Below are 22,099 nucleotides of genomic sequence, written 5' to 3'. Positions count from 1 at the left end.
CTTTATTTTTCTGGGAAATTTCTGATTTGAGACGTTTTAAGGTATTCTGAAATCTTAAAATGAAAATAATCGCTGAAACATATGCATCCTCGTTTTGTATACATTTTAATGTTATGTACACAGTTACAGTGGTCATTATGACTGTTTAAAGGAAGTGTTCAGAATTGAACCATTATAAAAATACAAACATACATCAATTCACAACAGATCCAAGCAGAGCATGGAATATTAATATAAATCAAATTTCATAGACTTCATAGGCTGTACTGCAAATATTTTTGTGGCACACTTGTCCTGTCACATTTTCTAGGGTTTTTTAAAACTTTGATATGTTTAAAGATTTACCTGAATATATTCACTTAAATATGTGTGTATAGTGTAATATAGTGAAAAAAATAAGGTAAGATGCATAATTAAATACATACAAATGATTATGGTTGTCATTATTGTTAATAATGATGTAATGGCAAGGAGAACCAATGAAGGACTCTAAATGACACTTTACACAGAGAGGTTTAAGTACAAAAGAGCAACATTAATGTGTAAAATGTAATTATGCTATGTTTTATTTGTGGTTTTCTGATCTATTTCATAGTTTGCTTGGTATTGCATCTTCCACCCTTTGACCTCTTTTAATGTATGGTACTTTAAGCACTTTGATATTTCTAGAATATTGTTACTGTATGTTTAATAAAAGACAAACATTAAAACAAAGATCTATCTTTGTGGCAAAAACCTTAAACCAAAGCAAATACTTTGTACCCCATAAATTTCTACTAATGTTTTGTGTGATGTGCATATATTTTATAAACTTGTGGTGCGAAGTGAAGATTATTTTTCGTTTATTTGGCCCAGCTACTAGCTTGAATATCAAATGTGCTTGATCAATAAAAAAGTTTTTGCAGTGAAAACTAACACAGACATCACTCCAGATATATATGTCATTCTTGATACTCAGCTTTTTCAACATGAACTCAGTCAAAATATTGATTAAAACATTTTTTTTAAGAGAAAAGCACATCTTGCTTTTTGGGGTTTTTGTGCATTTTAAATACGATGCTGCAGATGAAAAAGACTGTACAATTACATTAGCATCACAACAGAAAAATAAATGCAGCAGACCAGGAATTAAAAGTATCTCAGTTTGAATCTACATCAGGAAAGTTCTCATCAAGCATCACAGCGGATTCAGGGAACAGAGTATTTAACCTTTTATGGAGCTCCATGAATGTGGGCCTTTTGTCAGGGTTAGAATGCCAGCATTGCAGAATGACATCATACAATATCACAGGGCAGTCTGCTGGACATGGCATCCTGTAACCTTGCTGAATGGACTCAATACAAGTCTTTTTGTCTAGGTCTGAATTCAGAAAATAGATACAGCGAAATAACACATTAATAATACTTAATTAACTTTCCTTAATGCATTGTAATTCATTCCTTCCTGTTTACCTGGGTATGGATCATTTCCGTATGTGATAATTTCAGTCAAGAGAATCCCAAAAGACCAGATATCACATTTTATTGTGTATTCCTTTCCAGTAAAGATCTCAGGTGCCATCCATTTCACTGGGATTTTAACTATGATTCAATAAATATAAAAAAAAAAAAATTCTACAATCCATTAATAGTAATTATTAAATAAATAAGTTTTTTGATAGTCATATGGCTTACCTGAATTTTGATCTTTGGAGAAAGTATATTGGGCTAGTCCAAAATCTGCTATCTTGCATATCAGCATTTCAGTGAGTAGAATGTTATCAGCTCTCAAGTCTCTGTGAACTATGTTTTTACTCTCCAAGTATAACATCCCTTCTGCAATCTTATCACATGAGTAAAAAGAGCATACAGGGTTTCTCAAAAGTCTAAATAAATAGTGAAAATGCCATCCAAAATTTTTCATACTTGGTATATGTTATATATTTTTTTTTTAGCCATTAGAAACATTCCTAAATATTGAAATCATTCTCAAGGCTGGATTGAAAAGCAGTAACACAGATGCAGTGGACATGCAATTACTTGCATAATATAAGATGTGTTAACACAAGCTTATCATAAATGGGAGAGATGACACTGTGTTTTTACAAATAAATTGCCTTCATGTAGAGAATGTTTTGCAAATGAAAAGCTACAGTTAAAAAAATGATTTATTCCCCAAATGTATAGAGACTTTTGGAAAACCCTGTATATCACAGAAAATCTTATAATTATGATCTAAGGTAATCAATATACCTGCACTGAAAAGTCCATCATGAGTGTAAACTCAATATCTCTCAACTCTTTGTGATCTAAAAGATAATAAAATGTAGGTAAATAACATTGATGCATTGGAGCATTTAATTTTTCATCATCTTGTTAACTGAAATCAACAGCATTGGAACATTATTGCACTTACTGATGAGATATTTCTTCAAGCTTCCATTTTTCATGAGCTCTGTGATAATACAGAAGGGCTCATTAACAGTACACACAGCGTACAGTCTTAGCAGGTGCTTATGATGAAGTTCCTTCATTATCTTTATCTCTGTTTGAATATCTGGGCTGAGGACTGAGGTGCAGAGTGACATATGATAAAAGAGTACTTCAGGTGCAGATATATCGCAAACACACACTTTTCTGGATTAAACAGAAAATTGTCAATCTGTGATATGTCAATTACCTCGAAACTCCTTAATAGCCACATTAATCATATTGTTCCACAGCCCATGCCACACTTCTCCAAATTCCCCACTGCCAAGCTTCTTCACTATGGTCAGAGAGCTTCGGTCAATTTCCCATTGTTGCTCATATGACAGGCTCGGAAGGGAAGGACTGTCCAGCTAAAAGTAAAATATCATGTTAGCACATGGCATTGATTTACTCTATTAAATGTCAAAGATAGCACTTCGATATATAATTTAAATACATACCATAACACACGGGAGTTTAAGCCGTGTACAAAGGCCATCCTGATGCTTAGAATATGATTGCACTAACTCAGGAAGGGTCTGAAATGTTTTCCGATCAACAAGGTAAAACCATTTGTCAGATTCTCTTTCCTTAATTCTGTAATGTCGTGCATATGGGCCATTCTTTACTGAAAATTAGACAAAGAGTTAGACAAAGAAGTTTAAATGTTACAAAGGTTTTATTTATTTATTTATTTATTTATTTATTTATTTATTTATTTATTTATTTAGCTATTTATATATTTGTTTCATTTTAAATGACCAAAAAACACTGTGGTTACCTGAAAGGTAGAAGAAATTATTCTCTTTATTTTTCCAAACTAGAAATGCACCTTCACTGTTTTCTGTTCTCATCAGACATCTTTTGGCCTCAGTGCGCTTTGTGATGTTTTCAAAATACCATCTGCGAATAAAATTCTTTTAGTTTTGACCTAGATCTATTATCTGTACACCTAGACTTCCTTAAACACATGAAACACATCCCAGGAACAGTAGAACAGCTACAAAATTCGTAAAACAAGATTATTGGCTAAATAGACTCCATTTTTTTTTCGCAAGGCATTTAGACCTATTCAAGCTTCATTTTTAATTACAGATTGAATTGGAACAGAATTCACGTCTGTAACATGAGTTAGTACAGGAACAGGAACATACAAATGCCTGCTGCACTCCAATTAAAATATTTTAGCAATACATTCACTAATAGTGTTGTACAAAGTTTTTCAAGTACAAAAACTTGTACTTGAAACTTGTACTAAATTGTAATATAAAGAAGAAATGTAATTGAATCATGCATTATGGAATTTATAGTATTTCTTCTCTTTAATCAGCGTAAAATACTCACGGCTGTGCTTCCAAACTATCCACTGGTCTGAGAAAATCTTTTGGTACATAGATCTGTTCTTCAGTAAATCCTTTCTGGTCACAATTTATTGTGATTTTCTTGACATGCACCCAGTGATCCTTTTCCTCAATCACTATTAATTTATCTCCTTTTATGAGTTTCCTTGCAGCTAGATCATTACTGGGGTAATTGTAGATCGACGTGTACATTCGCTTTTTGGTAGGTTTTACTTCTTCCTTATCCTCTGAACACAGCAAACAGCAACACTTACAGGAACAGGCACAGTTTCCCATTTTTACCTGCTGTATCTGAGGACAGCATCCCCGCTGTTGTCAAATGCTGAATGAAAGTCTAAGGGACATACACAGCATGCTTGTAGCAGCCAAACTGGTTTATGTAGGTAATGAAGCTGTCAAAAGGCAAGTAATCTTCATAATCACACGTGGCTAAAATTCATCTGATGACATATATTTAGTACAGGTAAATCAACCTATGGCAAGTGTGAGGGCTGTTCTTTTATTATTATTTTATTTTTTTTTTATTTATTTTTTTTATAGTTAAAGTCACAATACAACATACAGCTAACATATTCTGTGGTTTAGGCAAAGTGATTCATCATGGCATACAGAAAAATCTAAATCAGGAAATGAATAGAAAAGGAACAGATATGTGTTGTTTATTGCGGTCAATCAAGAAATAATCAAGATGGCATTCTCCAAGGAATGGAGATCTAAGTAAATCTCTTTAGGAACCAGTTGAGAGTCAAGAAGCAGGTTGCTGCAGTCTTAAGTGCTCCTATATTAATGCAACCTCTGGCAAGCAGCCACTGCATCCCGAATCAGAGAATACGCATATAAGTAGGACTTGGCCTCAGAGATGGTGCGGCTAGACTGTAGCATCACCAATGCAATGGGAACAACCTATCAAAACAACAAATATATTGTACAATATTCATCTGTTTTAGTGTAGTTGATAATGGAGTGTGTTTTGGCACCATATGACAGTGATTATAACAAATACCTCTTCAGACACACACACATGCAGACACACTCACACACTGATACAGATATATTAGTGTGCCACATTTGCATGTATCCATATGCAGTAATCAACAAGGTCTTACGCTGCCCCTTTCGTTGGCCACCAATGTGTGTTGTGTTACATCACTCGATCTCATCTCATCACTCAGCTCTTCTACGTCATAAATAGCTCTTAGCAGGGCTGTCTCACACTGTGCATGGGTGCATCCTGTGAACCTCTGAAGGTAAAAACATTGAATAAATTATACATTGAATTCATAATTTTATCTGAGGCTGCACCCATAAAGCCTTTGCAGTGCAATTACCCCGAACCACTGATGAATCAGATGTCTTATGAATTGCTTAGGGGCCAATTCTGAACAGCATAGAGCTGTTTACAAACATCACTTATTATAATACAGTTTCTTTAGTGTGCTTACTAAATTATAACAAGGGCAAGTAATATACAGGCTTTACTCAGACCTCTGCATGTATCTCTTGGCTAAACATGTTGTTTGCATAATGCAGTGTAAATTACCTGTAATATGTGGATGGCTCTTCTGTAGAGTTTGCTGTTGGTTACTCTAAGGTCTATCATGTAATTCATGTACACTTTTCCAATAAGGACATGAGCCCCTGTGCTGATCGTATTGAGGCACCATTTAGTGGAAAGCTCCCAGTGTTGTTTCTGTGTTAGAAAGAAAATAATGTTGCTTATATAAGATCACTCACTTTATTAGGAACTGTGTGATACCACTGGATGAGATTAGATAGAGTTTTCTATACCTGCTCTCATTAGCAATATTTTCTACTGTTAAATATGTTCTGTTGTTGTTTTGACACTATTCTGTATAAATTATAGATAATAAATTATATACATTCCAGAAACTCATTTATATAAATCTGGCAGGAGATTAGTAGTATCAAAAATAGTCAATGTTGTATATATTCTGAGGTGCTTTTCTGCTCACCGCAGTAGTGAGTTCCTTTTACTTCTATCATCAACAAGGATTTCATAAACATTTCTGTTATTTTAAAACCACCTCATATTGTACCAACACGAATGGTACAGTTTAAATCACTGAAATCATATTTTTTCAGCGTGTGTTTAATATATATACAACTCAGTACATTTATCTGCATGATTTTATGCATTGCGCTGTTACCAAATGTTTGGCTGATAGGATAATTTTATGAATTCTCCAGGGCATATAAATTGAATGTAAAAAGTCTGGTTAGTGTATATTTGTATAAATGTCTTAGCTTACCATTAGAATAAGGTTGTGCTTGTATAGTGATGATGGCCACTTAATAGTAAGAACCGTCATAAATTGGCTTTTCATTCTTTCCTGAAAGGTAGATGTTTTCACATCATTTTTTAAAAAGCTCTAACATTAATATATGTTTTCAAATAAGATACAATGACTCATTTCACTCACAAGATCACTAAGCCCCTTAAGCTCATGGACAATAGCATGGATGTTTGATGTGCATTGTCTCACACTCTTGGCCAATACTGAAACCTTGTTCAGGTCATCTGTGAAGGCATTTCAGCATCATGCACAATGACACAGTGAAAGTGGCAACACTATAGTGATCAGATTTGGTTCTTAATACAGCTTACCATTCTCGCTGTAGAGAAATACCACTGTGTCATTGTCATTCAGATCGGGTAAAATGGTGTTCACAAACTCCTCGTGTCCAATAATGACGTGTGGTCCCTAGACATCCCATAGAATGTGGATAATGAGGATAAAAGTACAGAGAAAGTAATACATAGATATAGATAGAGATATAGAAAGATATATATATATATATATATATATATATATATATATATATATATATATATATATATATATATATATATATATATAGAGAGAGAGAGAGAGAGAGAGAGAGAGAGAGAGAGTAGGGAAACAAAAGAGTAAGATACGCACACAAGCACTCTGTTTTATAGATGCTACTATTCATTATTCTAGTCGAATGCAAAGCCTTTCACCCACTAGAGATGACAGATCACCCTCTTTGTTGCTCATCTCACTGAAGCCATTGCTAGCAAAGCCTCTGATATCTTCAAAGCCTGGAAAAATTTTAAATGCAGCTTTGGGTGAGTTTATATTATTAATATTACTATAGGCTGAATGATTATCACACTTTTGAATGTACTCCTAATTTAGCATTTTACCTGCTCCAAATGTTGGAATGCATTCACTTGCATCAATAATCCCAATAATGCCAAGAGTCTGCCATCCAAGGTAATACACATGTCCTTTCCTTCGGAGGCTATTTTTTTACACATCATATATTATCCTTGCTTTAAATGATTGCATCAATTCTGAGAAGCCTTGGTTAATCTGGCTCATTGCAGTATGTGCACAGTATTAGCAGGGTAAAAATAACAATAAAAGTAATGGTCTGGACTTTATTCCTTATTGCCTTTATTGTCTTTAATGTAATCTACAGAATATAGAATATAGGTGATAAAAGTAGGTGCTTTGTTCATCTGAAAGCTGAACACAATGGGCACTACTCAATCAGTTCTTATAAAACTTTCAAAATGTTAAGATTAATCAGCAGCCTACCTTAATGCAGCATTTTGAACTAGGGCTGCTAGCTCTTTAGTCCGTGAGTAAGTAATCTGATGAACTTTTTTATACATATTGAGCGAATGCAGTATATCACTGGTAGAAGCAAAACAGTCATGTTAATATAAGTGATGTACAAAAGGAAAGCTAGCATGTATTCACAAACGGAAAAAAAAACATGCTTTGAAGACATACTTAAGAGTTACTGCTTTTTTGTTCCTTTCAGCTTCATGGCCTGCCAAAAGTAAAGTTTCCAGGATTATTTTTGTGGCACTTCCTCCTTTCATCCTTGAAGATCCACTGATAGCTTCTGGCTTTGAAAACAAAATTTTAATTTGCATTTACATATATTCATGTACAGTGAGGAAAATAAGTATTTGAACACCCTGCTATTTTGCAAGTTCTCCCACTTAGAAACCATGGAGGGGTCTGAAATTGTCATCGTAGGTGCATGTCCACTGTGAGAGACATAATCTTAAAAAAAAATCCAGAAATCACAATATATGATTTTTAAACTATTTATTTGTATGATACAGCTGCAAATAAGTATTTGAACACCTGTCTATCAGCTAGAATTCTGACCCTCAAAGACCTGTTATTATTATTATTATCCTAAATTAGATGCACCTGTATGAGGTCATTAGCTGCATAAAGACACCTGTCCACCCCATACAATCAGTAAGAATCCAACTACTAACATGGCCAAGACCAAAGAGCTGTCCAAAGACACTAGAGACAAAATTGTACACCTCCACAAGGCTGGAAAGGGCTACGGGGAAATTGCCAAGCAGCTTGGTGAAAAAAGATTGCTCCACTGTTGGAGCAATCATTAGAAAATGGAAGAAGCTAAACATGACTGTCAATCTCCCTCGGACTGGGGCTCCATGCAAGATCTCATCTCATGGAGTCTCAATGATCCTAAGGAAGGTGAGAAATCCACCCTGAACTACACGGGAGGAGCTGGTCAATGACCTGAAAAGAGCTGGGACCAACGTTTCCAAGGTTACTGTTGGTAATACACTAAGACGTCATGGTTTGATATCATGCATGGCACGGAAGGTTCCCCTGCTTAAACCAGCACATGTCCAGGCACGTCTTAAGTTTGCCAATGACCATTTGGATAATCCAGAGGAGTCATGGGAGAAAGTCATGTGGTCAGATGAGACCAAAATAGAACTTTTGGGTCATAATTCTACTAAACGTGTTTGGAGGAAGAAGAATGATGAGTACCATCCCAAGAACACCATCCCTACTGTGAAGCATGGATGTGGTAGCATCATGCTTTGGGGTGTTTTTCTGCACATAGGACAGGGCGACTGCACTGTATTAAGGAGAGAATGACCGGGGCCATGTATTGCGAGATTTTGGGGAACAACCTCCTTCCCTCAGTTAGAGCATTGAAGATAGGTCGAGGCTGGGTCTTCCAACATGACAATGACCCGAAGCACACAGCCAGGATAACCAAGGAGTGGCTCTGCAAGAAGCATATCAAGGTTCTGGCGTGGCCTAGCCAGTCTCCAGACCTAAACCCAATAGAGAATCTTTGGAGGGAGCTCAAACTCCGTGTTTCTCAGCGACAGGCCAGAAACCTGACTGATCTAGAGAAGATCTATGTAGAGGAGTGGGCCAAAATCCCCCCTGCAGTGTGTGCAAACCTGGTGAAAAACTACAGGAAACGTTTAACCTCTGTAATTGCAAACAAAGGCTACTGTACCAAATATTAACATTGACTTTCTCAGGTGTTCAAATACTTATTTGCAGCTGTATCATACAAATAAATAGTAAAAAAATCATACATTGTGATTTCTGGAGGGTTTTTTTTTAGATTATGTCTCTCACAGTGGACATGTACCTACGATGACAATTTCAGACCCCTCCATGATTTCTAAGTGAGAGAACTTGCAAAATAGCAGGGTGTTCAAATACTTATTTTCCTCACTGTATGTGCATATATGTATGATGAAAGAAAAATATTTTATATGCCATAGGAATTCAGGTCCTCAGTGATATTTACTTTAGTAATATTTAGTTATATTTAACTATGCAACTGGTGTTTACTAACAATTTAGTGACTTTACTAACAATTTAATGACAAAGCACATTTTATGCAGATAAAAAAATAGCTTTATACCCCTACAGCTGGATTGATCACAAAAGCCTTTTGCAGTTTGTTCATTTCATTCATTTTTTCTGCAATTTCCTTGAAGTGAAATGCACAGTTCTGAAGTGGTTCAGTCCTATCATCATAACAGCAGAATGTTAAGATATACTATTCTAATAATAAATATTTATTTTTAATATTAATTGAAAAGTCCTTTAATTGTTTTTTTTTTTCTTTTGTACCGTGCCATTTCAACAGGATTAAATCCAATCAGCACTGGAGTAAAGATTTCCAGATTCCTTAGACAAAAGTCTAGTTGGCCAGCAACAAATGGTGCCTCAGAATGAACAGATATCATATCAGAGTTGTCATGGAATATGAATAATGAATGTAAAGAAATCATACCCATAGCAAATAATGAAACTACTAAATTGTTCATACAGACAAGCCACAGGATATGCCAATGAAGAGGACATGCTTCTTTCCTGCACAAGCCTGTTAATGAAAACAAAACAAAACAAAAGGGTGGGTGTGTGTGTGCAGGGTGGCATGGTTGGATTACTACAGGTACATACTACAGTATCATTTCCTTGTTCATTGTTTCGGCCTTACGTCACTAGAATGAGAGCTATTTACTGCAACAGGAAGCAAATTCTTGTTCTTTGCTTTAATATTTCCCTTTTCTGCTTTAGCATTCACCTTGTTTAGTGTGAGAGCCCCCAGCAAGGGATCATCCTCAGAAGTTTCCTGAGATGTCAGCAGGGCTCTTTAAAAAAAAAAAGGAAAGAAAAAAAAAACAGCTGAAATACTGCAGTCATTTTTCTAGTGTCATCCAGTGTAACAACTGAACAGCCAGTGTTTACTCACTTGTCACCTCCAGCAATGATGTATGAATAAATTTGCTTTTGATGATGAGAAGCAAGCCACCTATTAAGAGATGTCTACAGGCCAGTCAATGATCAAAAATAAACAATTATATTAACTGAAATCAGTGATGAAAACTCATGACACCATAAGTGAGGTAATAATATGAACAAATCCAGGAGTTTTTTTACCGCCAAGAGAAATGCAACACGACCTCATGTCCCACAGCCACTCAGAACAATTAGAGATTCTTCTGGATCCTAATGCAATAAAGCATTTCAAATGTTTTTTCATTCTTCAGTAGCTTTTATACAACATACAGTATACTCATTACATTATTAAGAATATATGTATTAAGAATATATGTAGTTTTATGTAGTTTTTCATTATTTCTGGAACTCTCCTGGGGTTTCAAGCATTCAAGCAGTTACAGAAGTTTACATATAATAGGAGAAAAAACACCCAGGGAGTGGCAGTTATGCAGTTGGAAATGCCTTGTTAATGAGTGAGGGCAAATTAGAATGCCAAGACTGATTTGAGATAACAGGTAGGCTAAGACAACTTTATGTAAACATTGAGTGAAAAGCATGAAAAGCATGTCATAATGCACTTTACAAAATGTAAATGAGCTACAAGTACAGAAGACCAAGTCAAGCTCAACTCCTGTCAACCAGCAACAAATATCTGTGGCTACAGACTCAATGGAACCGGACAAATTTAAAATAAATAAAGTGGTTGGTAAATGTATTTGTATTATACTTTTTCAGATACTTCCAATGCAAAATCATTTATTGTGTCTATATATTTGTACATACATACATATATATATATATATATATATATATATATATATATATATATATATATATATATATATATATATATATATATATATATATATATATATATATATATATATATACCATTCTGTTATCTATGATCAACATACCTTAAGAATCACTTCAACCCTCTTTGACACCTCCACAATTGTCTGAACCACGGGCAAACTATTCAATGTCTATAAACATTAACATAAACATTAATACTTGTAAACATCATTTTTACATACACTGAATTTTGAACAAATATAATACAGTAGTTTAAATACAAACCTGATACATGGGATTTTCATGTGATATATTTTCAAAGATTTCTGCATCACATTTTTGCAGCATTTGTACTATTTCTCTGGGGTTTGCTCTATCAATGTCTCTGGTGATTGGATTCGATTTCTCTGTGACCGGTAAGTGGGGCTCATAACTGGATTGCTATTGGGGAAAAACAGAAAAAACAAAAACTCTAAACAACAAAGGCATTATAGTATAGGTATCTCATTCATTCATTCATTTTCTCCCGCTTATCCGTAATTTGGGTCGCGGGAGCAGCAGTCTAAGCAGGCCCCCGCCTTCGACTGCTGCCCAATCCTCACAGCACCGTCCCTTACGGTCCCTCCTGCAGGTGGTGAGCCCACGGGAAGAGTATAGGTATCTGATTAAGCTAAAGAAAAACCAAGTAGGCTGTTAAAATCATAACTGATTATCTTGTTCCTACCACAGATACACTTTATCCTCTTACCTGCCAGTGTTGCATTTCCTTTGTCCTGTAATCAGACCGAGGCCCTCTTGACTTTTATATTGCAATCTGTCTTTTTGAATGTGTTTTATGCATGACACTGTTATGCACTCAGAGCCTTACAGTTTGTAGTGCAAGTCACACTAGGCAGACGGTAAAACCAAGACTTATATAAATGGACTTTGACATTGGCTGTAAAGTCTTTAGTTACAGAACACGCCTGCTACATAAAACAATTCAGATTCATTAAAAGCTTTTTATTGTTATGCTCAAAAGTTATGCATGTTAGTTCTATACATTTGTTATATGCAATAACAACATATTAAACTAATGGGTATCTAAAGGGCAAAAGCATTAGCCTGGTGGCAGCTGCCTGTGGTGGCCAGCTATTGTTTTTCTCATAAGCAATAAAGCAATCCACTTCAAATTTGCTGCTTTATTTAACCTATGGTTCTGGGTTGTTCCAAGACTATCATGTGGTTAATGCCAGCTACCTGCTGTCCTCAGTTCATAATTGTTATGGACTAGCTGAAAGTACCCGTGCTTCGCTACGGAAGGCAGAACGCTAAGCAATATGGCAATAAGCAGTAAGCACTGAGCAGGACTGGATGATCAGAGATCAGAATGTAACGTCAACAAATAACGTACTACCCCTTTGTAGTACGGATACAGGGCGAACTACTTTGAAAATCATTTTTATCGTGCATCTAACATCTAATAAGAAACAATGTACTAAGTTTCATTAGGATCCGTTATGTTATTTCGAATAAATGTTTCGAATTTTTCAAAACCCTTTCTTATTGAGCACCTAAGACCCAAGAGGAAGGTATGTTCCAAATTTCATTGCAATCCGTTCAGTGATTTTTGAGATTTCGTGATGAGTGAGTGAGTCAGTCAGTGGTATTTGAGCTTTATATATATAGATTTGTTCTATAAGCAATTTTTGCATACTTATGCAGTACTTATTATTAACACAGATCTCCTTTTGGAGTGTTGCCTTTGGGCAATTAAACAATTAAGCAAATAAATAAACAAATAAATGAATACACTTGTTATTAACATGGCTCTATTTAGTACCATATTTAACTTGCACCCTATTTAGCCATTTCCTGGCAAACAATATAACATACAACTATTAGGTTGAAAGGTAAAAAATATTTATAAAACAAATATCCTACAGTTTTGCTTCATTACCAAGATGATAGGAAGTTTTCTAAACTGGAATTTAATCTGGAAAATGTATTAACTCTGTCAGTTAGAGTAGACCCATACTGTTTTATGCCAAGTTGCCTTTTAAGTGCCAAACCAGTTGAATGTTGGCATTGGAATGGGCTGTTATCAACCAAATGAAAATTTTTATCTTAGTCATAAAACATGATTTATAGGTTACTGAGGAATAAAGCTTAATTACTTGACTGATACTCATATTGGATTTGATGTAAGAGTGTAACTGCACAGGTGAAACACATGTCTTATGTGACAAATGCAACATGTGTTGAAGCAGAAAAGGCTTTAAAGCAATTCATGGAAATGAGTAAATACAGAGCAGTACACACACACATATTATTTGATACTTCAATAATACCGGCATATACTGTATACACACATACCCAGACTTATAAACTGTAATCGAGACTTCATGTTAAGAATAAATCTTAACTGTTTTCTACTTATTGCTTTATTAATTTTTAGGGTATGTATGATTTTTTTCAAAATCTGTTAGACTAGTTCATATATGTAAATCTTTCAACTCTAGATAACTGTATGGTTAAATTATGTGGATTCATCTCAGAGACTTCTTTCGCTTTTTTTTTTTTGCTTCAGTGTACTCAATTTAAATGTATTTTATTTGTATATTATTTTTAACAATAGACATTGTACCAAAACAACTTTACAGAAATGAAGAGGTTTCAAAGTTGGAATGCATAAGTTTAGGTCCTATAGGTTTATTCCATATACATGTATTCCAAATGAGTGAGCCAGTGGTGACTGTGGCAGGGACTCCCTGAGATGGTATGATGAAGAAATCTTGAGAGGAATCAGACTGAAAAGGGAGCTCATCTTCATCCGGTGTGGCACTGAATGTCCATTAATTACAGTTCCATGATTGTTGAGATGTGTGTATCATTATGGGTGCTTAAATGCAGAACTGTTCATGCAAACTGCAGTTCTGAGCCATTGTAGCAAACTGTTGTTATTAATTACAGTCCAAATCCATTCGTGTAGTTCTTCAGTTGCTTGGTAACTTTATTGATCTTCATGTGGAACTGTCCTCAGCTGCACAGAGTGGCCTCCAATTAAAGAGAACCACATCCAGAGGTAGGGTCGTTGAGATGAACATTGATTTTATGGGACCTGAATGGAAATCTAGTGAAAGTATAAACAGTTTTTGAATCATTTCTACAGTGGAGAAGAGCAAATATATGTTTCATCATCTTCATCTTCATCATCATCATCATCATCATCATCATCATCATCATCATGATATAGAGTAAATATTGGAGAAGTGAGTAAGCATTGTTGTCCAGTGAGAAAATAAAAACAGCGGAGAAAGGGTTAAACAGCTGGATTTGAAAGAGTCGAATCAGGTTTCTCAGTGGTTATCACTATTCAGAAGGCGAGAGCACATAGACAGCCCACCACCACCTGTAGGTCATGCGCTTCTGTCGCAGCAGCGCACATTTATTGGTATTCTTAAAGCGTAGAGACAAAGTGAAGACAGAAACATGAGCGATCTCTGCACTGGACGCGTTTGTTCCTTTCTGGACACTGATGTATATTTCCTTTACCATCCATCTGCGTTATGAGTTCGACGAACTGGTGAGATTTAACAGGGTTTGATATATACTTATAAATATTCCGCTAATGGCACACGGATTTCGCGTAATTACGCGTTTTAGCGCATCGCTTATAATTAAAGCCTGTTTTCTGTCTAACCTACTAGTGTTATCTGGTGTTATATACACGGCTTTCTGATACTGGAGTGTAAAAGAAATCGGTCTACGGATTGTATGCTGAAGGCGATGGTGTTGGGTGAAAATGGTGGCGAGTTAAGTTAAATCGGTGACCGCAGACGGAGGAGTTCGGTACTGACTGAAGTTTGCGAGTTTGTGAACTTGATGGGATTTTTACCATTTGGGGCAACTTCAAGGAAGATATGAGTGCTCTCCTCCCTGCTCTCAGCTCTTTCCTGCTCCTCTTTTCCTGCCAGATCTGCCTTATTCAAGCCAGTAAGTGGATAGAGCTTTTCATCACTGAGGTCTCATCATCATCATCATCATCATCATCATCATCATCATCTTCAACATAAACATCATGTCAGGGTTTTATTTTATGGACCTGTTCTCTGTGACAGATTTATTCCCAACAGACTTTGCTTCAGAAGCAGTGTTGTGTTTAATGGGTCAGCGGAATGGATTGAAAAGCCAGCAAAAGCTTGCATTAGGGAAATTGTGTTTGCCCCGGTAGATTTAATCAGGACCTGGTGGAGATCTCGGAACTAAGGGGCAAAAGAAAGGAAAAGGAAAGAATGGTGCCTTATCCGAATGTGTTAAAGGTGTAAGTAAGCCTGTGGCTACACTATATATATTATTTACAGATGACTGCAGTTACTTGAAAAGTACTGATTTTTCAGACTGGAGTAAATTCTCTAAACATTGACACATTTTTTTTCATTGTGTGCATGATGAACAATGACAGACGACTTTAGATGTTTCAGTAGATCCACTACAGTTCATTATACAATTAAACAATTCTTAATAAATTAAAATGGTCAAACAATTCTTCAAGAATTAAGCATTCCTTCACTTATTTATCGGTTTGTTTTCTATACTGTTTTTCAAATAACAGTAAGCCCCATTTTAGTCTGTACAGTAAAAAAATATGTTGGCTTGGCTATTCAAAAGAGGATTTGTTTTGCTAAATCATATAATTATATTGTAATTTAGATCCTATAATAAAAGTGTTGTTATAATAAAATAATTAATCTTTAAATTCAATTATAATTTTTTTTTTCTGCCATCAAGATTTAACTTGCAGAGTTCTTTGGCTCAGAAAGGATGATATGCTTCAGGTTCAGAGTGTGTCGGCAAGTATCTGTATGATAAATGAGAAAGATCATCTGGTCTATACATGAAATTCAAGCAGTAACTCATAATTAATTAGCCTTAGAGCTGTTATTCAATTTCTCAATTCATGGAAATCATGGAACCATGCTGGTATTGACTTCCAGCAATTAAATTTTTGCAGAGCATGACATAATAATTAATAATGCTTTTAAGCTTCTGCCTTTTTTTTGCTGTGTAATGGCATTATGACTCTGCAGTGCTGGCAGTTAATCAGATGTATCTTCTAGTTTACAATCTGACTCCATTTACTATTCTCATTTATTTAAACTGAATTAAAAAATGTGATTTTTTATTTTTTTTTTTTATGAGCCAAGGGATAAGCCAAGTTTACTGATTAGAATGATGACGGGTTTTAGCACCCTTTGTCTACTATAGCCTCTCATATTCCAACTGTAGAAAGGAATTAAACTTGGAGTCAGAATTCATTATCATAAACCTAGAACAACTATATACAGTAACTAACATTCATTTTTTCATTTATTCATCTTCAATAACTGCTTTGTCCTGGTCAGTTTCCCAATGTCTTCACACACACATTTACACACACTTATTTACACCTATGGGCAGCTTAAAGTCCACCAACTGGCTTGTTTTGTGGAGGTGGGATAATGTGCACAGAAGCTCCAGAGAGATAGTAAGTACAGCAGTACAGCAGAACCATAATCCATAAAAACATTTTACAGCATTCAAAATCACTTCTAAATGTTATGATTTTATAATTAAATTGCTGTAAATCTATATGTTTACTTTGTATGTTTTTTTTTATCCCACAAGGTTTAGACACCATACCATCATACATCATACAATATTGTAACGTCCCCGATTCACAAGAAGACTTTTTACTAGATTTTAGTGTGTGACTGTGCATAATTTGTCCCAGTTCAGCCATAAGAGCATTAGTGAGGTTAGACACTGATGTCAGGAGATGAGGCCTGTGTGATACAGTCAGCATTCCAGTTCACCCCAAAGGTGCTAAATAAGGCTGAGGTCAAGATTTTTTTAACTCACCATATTTTTTATAGCTACTATCTTGTGCACTCAATTCATTGGGTGTAATTTAAACTCCAATAACTCAAATACAAGTAGACATATGAATAATATGACAAGCCTAATAATTTCAAGAGTGGGATTGTGTTCGTAAATTAAATAAATGCTTCTTAAGCATCCTTTATGAAACTTGAACATGGTTTTGCATTTTGTATTTACACTTAAACAATAGATACTGTATAACATTTAAATGATGTAATATGTTTTATACAAGTAAATGTGTTTAGAAATTAAATTTTTATATTAAATGTCTATTGTGGATGATGCCTTCATAAAAAAAAGGTGAGCTGTTTAATAATCTCAAGGCTAAAGAACAGCTTCTATTCTCAAGCTGTCAGGCTGCCTGCTACCACCCACTCCACCACAGTGTGAGTGCTAACCTGAATACTGCACTGCCATGTACAGCACAAAACACAGAATTATTCATGCATAGTGTACATACTGTACTAACGCATCATCTCAATGGCATATCTGCACAGTTACACTTGAACATAGTCTGTTTGAATTTTCCTCTGGGAGGAATGTAGTGAAGTATCTATCTCTTGGTCTGTCCACCTACCTACCTTCCTATTTATCTGTCCATTCATCCATTTAATGCAGCTAGCACTTAAAGCCTGGCATGTAATAAGAAAATGACCAAAGAGGCCTGGGAACATTTAACCACATGTTAAAATATACTATATCCATAAGCTTCATTTATTTTTAACATTCATTCAATTATTACTTTATAAAGTTACACAACCTGCATCTTTTCTGCTTGATTACATCATTCAGCAAACCCAGAGCACTGCAGTCTTATGTACATTGTGTATTTTTATACTTGTTTAGCAGATAATCAAATTTTTATTTTCAGAATTTTTTGTTGAAAAATATTTAATGTGGAAATCAATCAGATAAACTACAAACGTTTTTCTGTAATTATTAAAATAGAATTTATAATTATTGTTTGTATAATGTTGATTCAGTAATCGTGTATGGCTAAAGTTTTATACTGTAAATATTTGTAGCAATTGGGGTGCAATGACATAAAAAAAAAAAATCTTATATATGATTTGTATTCCTGACCGTCCACAGACCGTCCTGCTGCTCCTGTCAATGTCTCTGTCACTCACCTGAGAGCAAACTCAGCCACCGTGTCCTGGAACGTCCCAGAGGGGGAGGCTGTAATTGGCTACGCCATCTCCCAGCAGGTTCCACAAAGTTATTAAAATGATGTATAGCCCTAATGGAATCCATCATCTCAGTTGAGAAATCTGCGCAGTTTATAGCTTTATTCACATTAATGCAACTACTCTACTTGAATAAACCCTCGACTTAGGCTATGTGTAAATAAGCTACATGCATTTGTCTATGTTTATCCTGTGTGTTTTTTCTGGTAGAGGCAGGATGGCCTCATGCAGCGGTTCATCAGGGAAATTAACACCACCAGTCGCGCTTGTGTGCTATGGGACCTAGATGAAAACACTGACTACATTATTCAGGTGCAGTCTATTGGGCTTCATGGGGATAGCCAAGCCAGCAAAAGCGTTCATTTTCGAACCCTGGACAAAACAGACCATTACCAGTCTAATATGGTGGCTCAAGGTACTCACAGATTATTCAATTTTATTACTGTGCCAAAGACACTTTCTTTTTTGCATCAATTACAGAGAAAAAGAAAACTATTTTTCAACCATTGAAAAACCTGTGATTTTTTGGTCATTGGTGTTGCCCACTAATGCGTGTGTGTGTGTGTGTGTGTGTGTGTGTGTGTGTGTGTGTGTGTGTGTGTGTGTGTGTGTGTGTGTGTGTGTGTGTGTGTGTGTCAAGGTGACCCCTCAGTGGAAGGTCTTGATATTTCCAGGCACCTTCAAACTGGAGAGATGTTAATCATCACTACTGTTCTATTAATGTGGGCAGGTGACGATTCAAAAACAGCACATGGAAAAATACATAACTTTGCACACTAGGCATAAGTATAAGATATGATTTACATGATTATGATTTATAAGATATACTTTTTTAGTACTTTATTAGTGTTGAGGTTTCAATTCTTTAAAGAAAATTAAATTGCCATGCTGGGATTAAGAGCACTTTTAGAGCATTTTAGAGTGTGGGTTTAAATATAGCTCTTTTGGCCGGATCCCAGTGTTTGACGTCAAGGGGATCTGATCCTCTTTCTAATCGGTTGTGTATTTGTCTTTGTGCAGCGGTGATTGCTCTTTTCTGTAGGCAGTATGAAATCATCAAAGACAATGACTCAAACAATCACAGTAAGGAGAAGACCAAACCCCTCTCTGTGCACACTACTCCAGATTACCATAATGGAGGACTTCTGGGGAGCAAGGTGAGCTCAATACTGCTGACACAGATGGCTATAATATAATCACTGCAGGATACGGACTAAATCATGGAGTCAAAAACACTAGGTTTCCTGTTGTCAGTCACAGTTATATCATATGCAGCACTTGTAACAAAAAAAGATATATATATATAGTGTTTCCCCCACAACTGAGTTTTTATTTTGCACATTTTGTTTCCCCTATTTCCAGAGGACGCCATCAGCAGTTAGCATCATTAAGGTCTGAGCATTACATCAATGCAGACACTGGTTGAATTGTTCCAAGAGGGATCCTCAAACTCATCGTTCAATAGTAATTACACCCTGCTCAGTGTAATACACTGTATTTCTCTACTACAGTACAGTGTGAAACAACTGGTAGGACAATGTAAATGTAGGAGCATAACAATAGAAGCAGATTAATTAGATTAACCAATTAAAGATTAATTACAGTTTGTTAAATCATAAAGGAGCTAAACTGTATTATTATTGACCAGCTTTATCTTATCCATGAATAAGGCATCACTTAATCAGTGTTATGTCCTGAAATACATAATGAAATCTGTTCATAATGAACAAATATAAAATGTGTCTTTAACTTCTGGTAACACTCTTCTATGCATATAATACCTGAATATAATTGTAACTTTATCGAGCAGAAATTAACTGATTTCCATTGCATTCTGAATAGGTTTAAATATTGATACATTACACTTTTAATGCATTTCTGAACTGCCAACAACAAAAAAAGGCATTCTTCTGATAAAGTATCACCTACCACTAATATATCTCTATATTATGAATCATTATCTAAAGCAATCTCCATTTTTACAGATATAACTTGATTTCATTTTTCAGCTTGACTCACGCTACACTGTTTATCATATTAATCTAGGACAGGAATAAATCTAGAAAGCCCACCTCCTAATGTTTCGCTGCATTAAAAATAGCATTGTATTTTTGTTACTTCCTGTAGTGTTGTGCAACAATAATCCCTATATTACAAAATGTGTTATATCTAACGACTCAACATGTTGTAAGATAATGAGCTCAAAGTGGAAATGGAGATATGGACTGTAGAGATATTGTTTAAATTGTATATGTTTTGTCAATTGGAAAGTAATATTACATGTAACATTTTGAGAATGTTATAGACAGTGGAATATTGTAGAATCATGTGTAAACTGTTACAGTAGGTCAGAATTATAAGACATAAGAGAATTCTGTCAACGGAAGATTTGCCATATTGTTTCTTTTTACATAGAAACTGTTATCACTTCACATGTTTCACATTTGGATTGCATTCAAATAAACTTATCATAACCCTATCAACACTGATATCTGCCTGCCTGTTTGATTGTGTGCCGAATAAAAGACAGATATGTCTAATGGTATCCAACTAGTAATTTAGATGCATACACAAACATCACTTATGATAACTAATGTAATTATTATGAAATGCTAATTACAAAAAAAGCCTTTCTGTGCAGAAAGGACTACATGGGTTAAACTGATGAGAGACTGTCTAATAGTTTCAAGACTTCAATTGTAATTTTTACAAGTAGACTGAATTTGGGATAGATTTTAAGAAATGCTGCTGAAACTACAGATTTACAGATTACATGTTTACTGCATTTTACTATAGCGGTCCTAACTTTATGGTTTAAAATGGCATCTGGGAAATCATTTGCCACACAAGCAGAAACCATAAAAACTTGAATAAAGACACTTTATTTTACTGTGTAAATACAATTGGCAAGTACAACATATTTTTGTACTGTGGAGCACTAAAAAAAAGTTGTTTTTTTTTGTTGTGGCTAAAAAACAAATAGATAGGATACTGAAATAGTCAGAATGAAAATTCTATTCTATTCATATTTTACTTGTGTAATTTCACAGCGATTATGTATGCATTTATATAAATGTACATTTCAATTTGGATTTATTCCCCAGCAAGCTGGAGATGTCTGTGAAAAAACAATACTCTCTGAGAGGACATCCTCAGAAAGAAACCTTGAGAGAAGTCAATGAAAATCCCATTATCTTATAAGTGACACCAGATGGAGGAATTATAAATCATTACACAACACCAATTTAATACTGCATATTTGGAAAGGATAAGCACATGTAGCACACTGAAACAGTGGTGAGAATTGGGCATAAACCTTTCGATTCATAGAGAGATTCATAGATACTATTTACAGGAATCAATAACAAATTAAAAAGAGCAACATATATATATATATATATATATATATATATATATATATATATATATATATATATATATATATATATATATATATATATATATATATATATATAAAATAGGCCTTTTACTTGTTTTTTTATTTGTCACAAACATAGTTCTATACAAAATACAACTTGCAGTGAGATGTAAAATATATACATATGCATTGCAGCACAGTCAAATTATTTTTTTATTCCAGCAATGTTAGGAAGCAGGGGTCATAGCACAGGGTCAGCCTTGGAGCACAGAGGGTACTGGGGCTTGAACCCCTGACCAGTAACCCATAGTTTTAATAAATGCTACCACTTTCCCCATAGATTTATATTTAATTTAATTTAAATGTATAAAGGATAAATAAAGATACATGAAATATCAAATTCGGTTTGAAAAAAAGAATGTTACAGTGTTATGGTTATTA

General features: G+C 34.9%; 3 protein-coding genes across 3 annotated transcripts; 1 reads left to right on the top strand and 2 right to left on the bottom strand.

The window, feature by feature from the left end:
• Nucleotides 1–768: 768 nt before the first annotated feature.
• LOC310728275 (tyrosine-protein kinase Src42A) lies at nt 769–4,215 on the bottom strand. The gene is made up of 9 exons (XM_083545509.1): nt 3,793–4,215; nt 3,230–3,351; nt 2,910–3,076; nt 2,660–2,819; nt 2,396–2,548; nt 2,233–2,288; nt 1,675–1,822; nt 1,453–1,581; nt 769–1,360 (listed from the first exon to the last, which is right to left on the bottom strand). Exons 1-9 carry the CDS (start codon nt 4,083–4,085, stop codon nt 1,140–1,142), a joined length of 1,449 nt encoding a protein of 482 aa, XP_083401635.1. The 5' UTR covers nt 4,086–4,215; the 3' UTR covers nt 769–1,139.
• Nucleotides 4,216–4,357: 142 nt separating this feature from the next.
• gckr (glucokinase (hexokinase 4) regulator) lies at nt 4,358–12,082 on the bottom strand. Its single transcript, XM_083545504.1, is given in 20 exon segments — nt 4,358–4,712; nt 4,916–5,050; nt 5,350–5,499; nt 6,080–6,160; nt 6,251–6,348; nt 6,436–6,532; nt 6,818–6,894; nt 7,000–7,097; nt 7,397–7,495; nt 7,595–7,713; nt 9,531–9,636; nt 9,743–9,837; nt 9,942–9,995; nt 10,200–10,266; nt 10,368–10,441; nt 10,556–10,579; nt 10,583–10,624; nt 11,314–11,382; nt 11,477–11,632; nt 11,940–12,082. Coding segments are annotated over 20 exon segments (1,776 nt in total). The 5' UTR covers nt 11,955–12,082; the 3' UTR covers nt 4,358–4,592.
• A 2,317-nt stretch (nt 12,083–14,399) lies between these two features.
• fndc4b (fibronectin type III domain containing 4b) lies at nt 14,400–20,762 on the top strand. The gene is made up of 7 exons (XM_083544027.1): nt 14,400–14,756; nt 14,881–15,166; nt 18,185–18,300; nt 18,490–18,694; nt 18,920–19,009; nt 19,300–19,436; nt 19,642–20,762. The coding sequence occupies exons 2-7, from the start codon at nt 15,094–15,096 to the stop codon at nt 19,675–19,677; spliced, it is 657 nt and encodes a 218-aa protein (XP_083400153.1). The 5' UTR covers nt 14,400–14,756; nt 14,881–15,093; the 3' UTR covers nt 19,678–20,762.
• The last annotated feature ends 1,337 nt before the right edge of the window (nt 20,763–22,099 follow it).

The sequence above is a fragment of the Silurus aristotelis genome (genome assembly GCF_946808225.1).
Source record: "Silurus aristotelis genome assembly, chromosome: 6".
Taxonomy (NCBI): domain Eukaryota; kingdom Metazoa; phylum Chordata; class Actinopteri; order Siluriformes; family Siluridae; genus Silurus; species Silurus aristotelis.
Note: the sequence above shows the minus strand (reverse complement) of the source record. Positions and strands in the feature narration are given on the sequence as shown.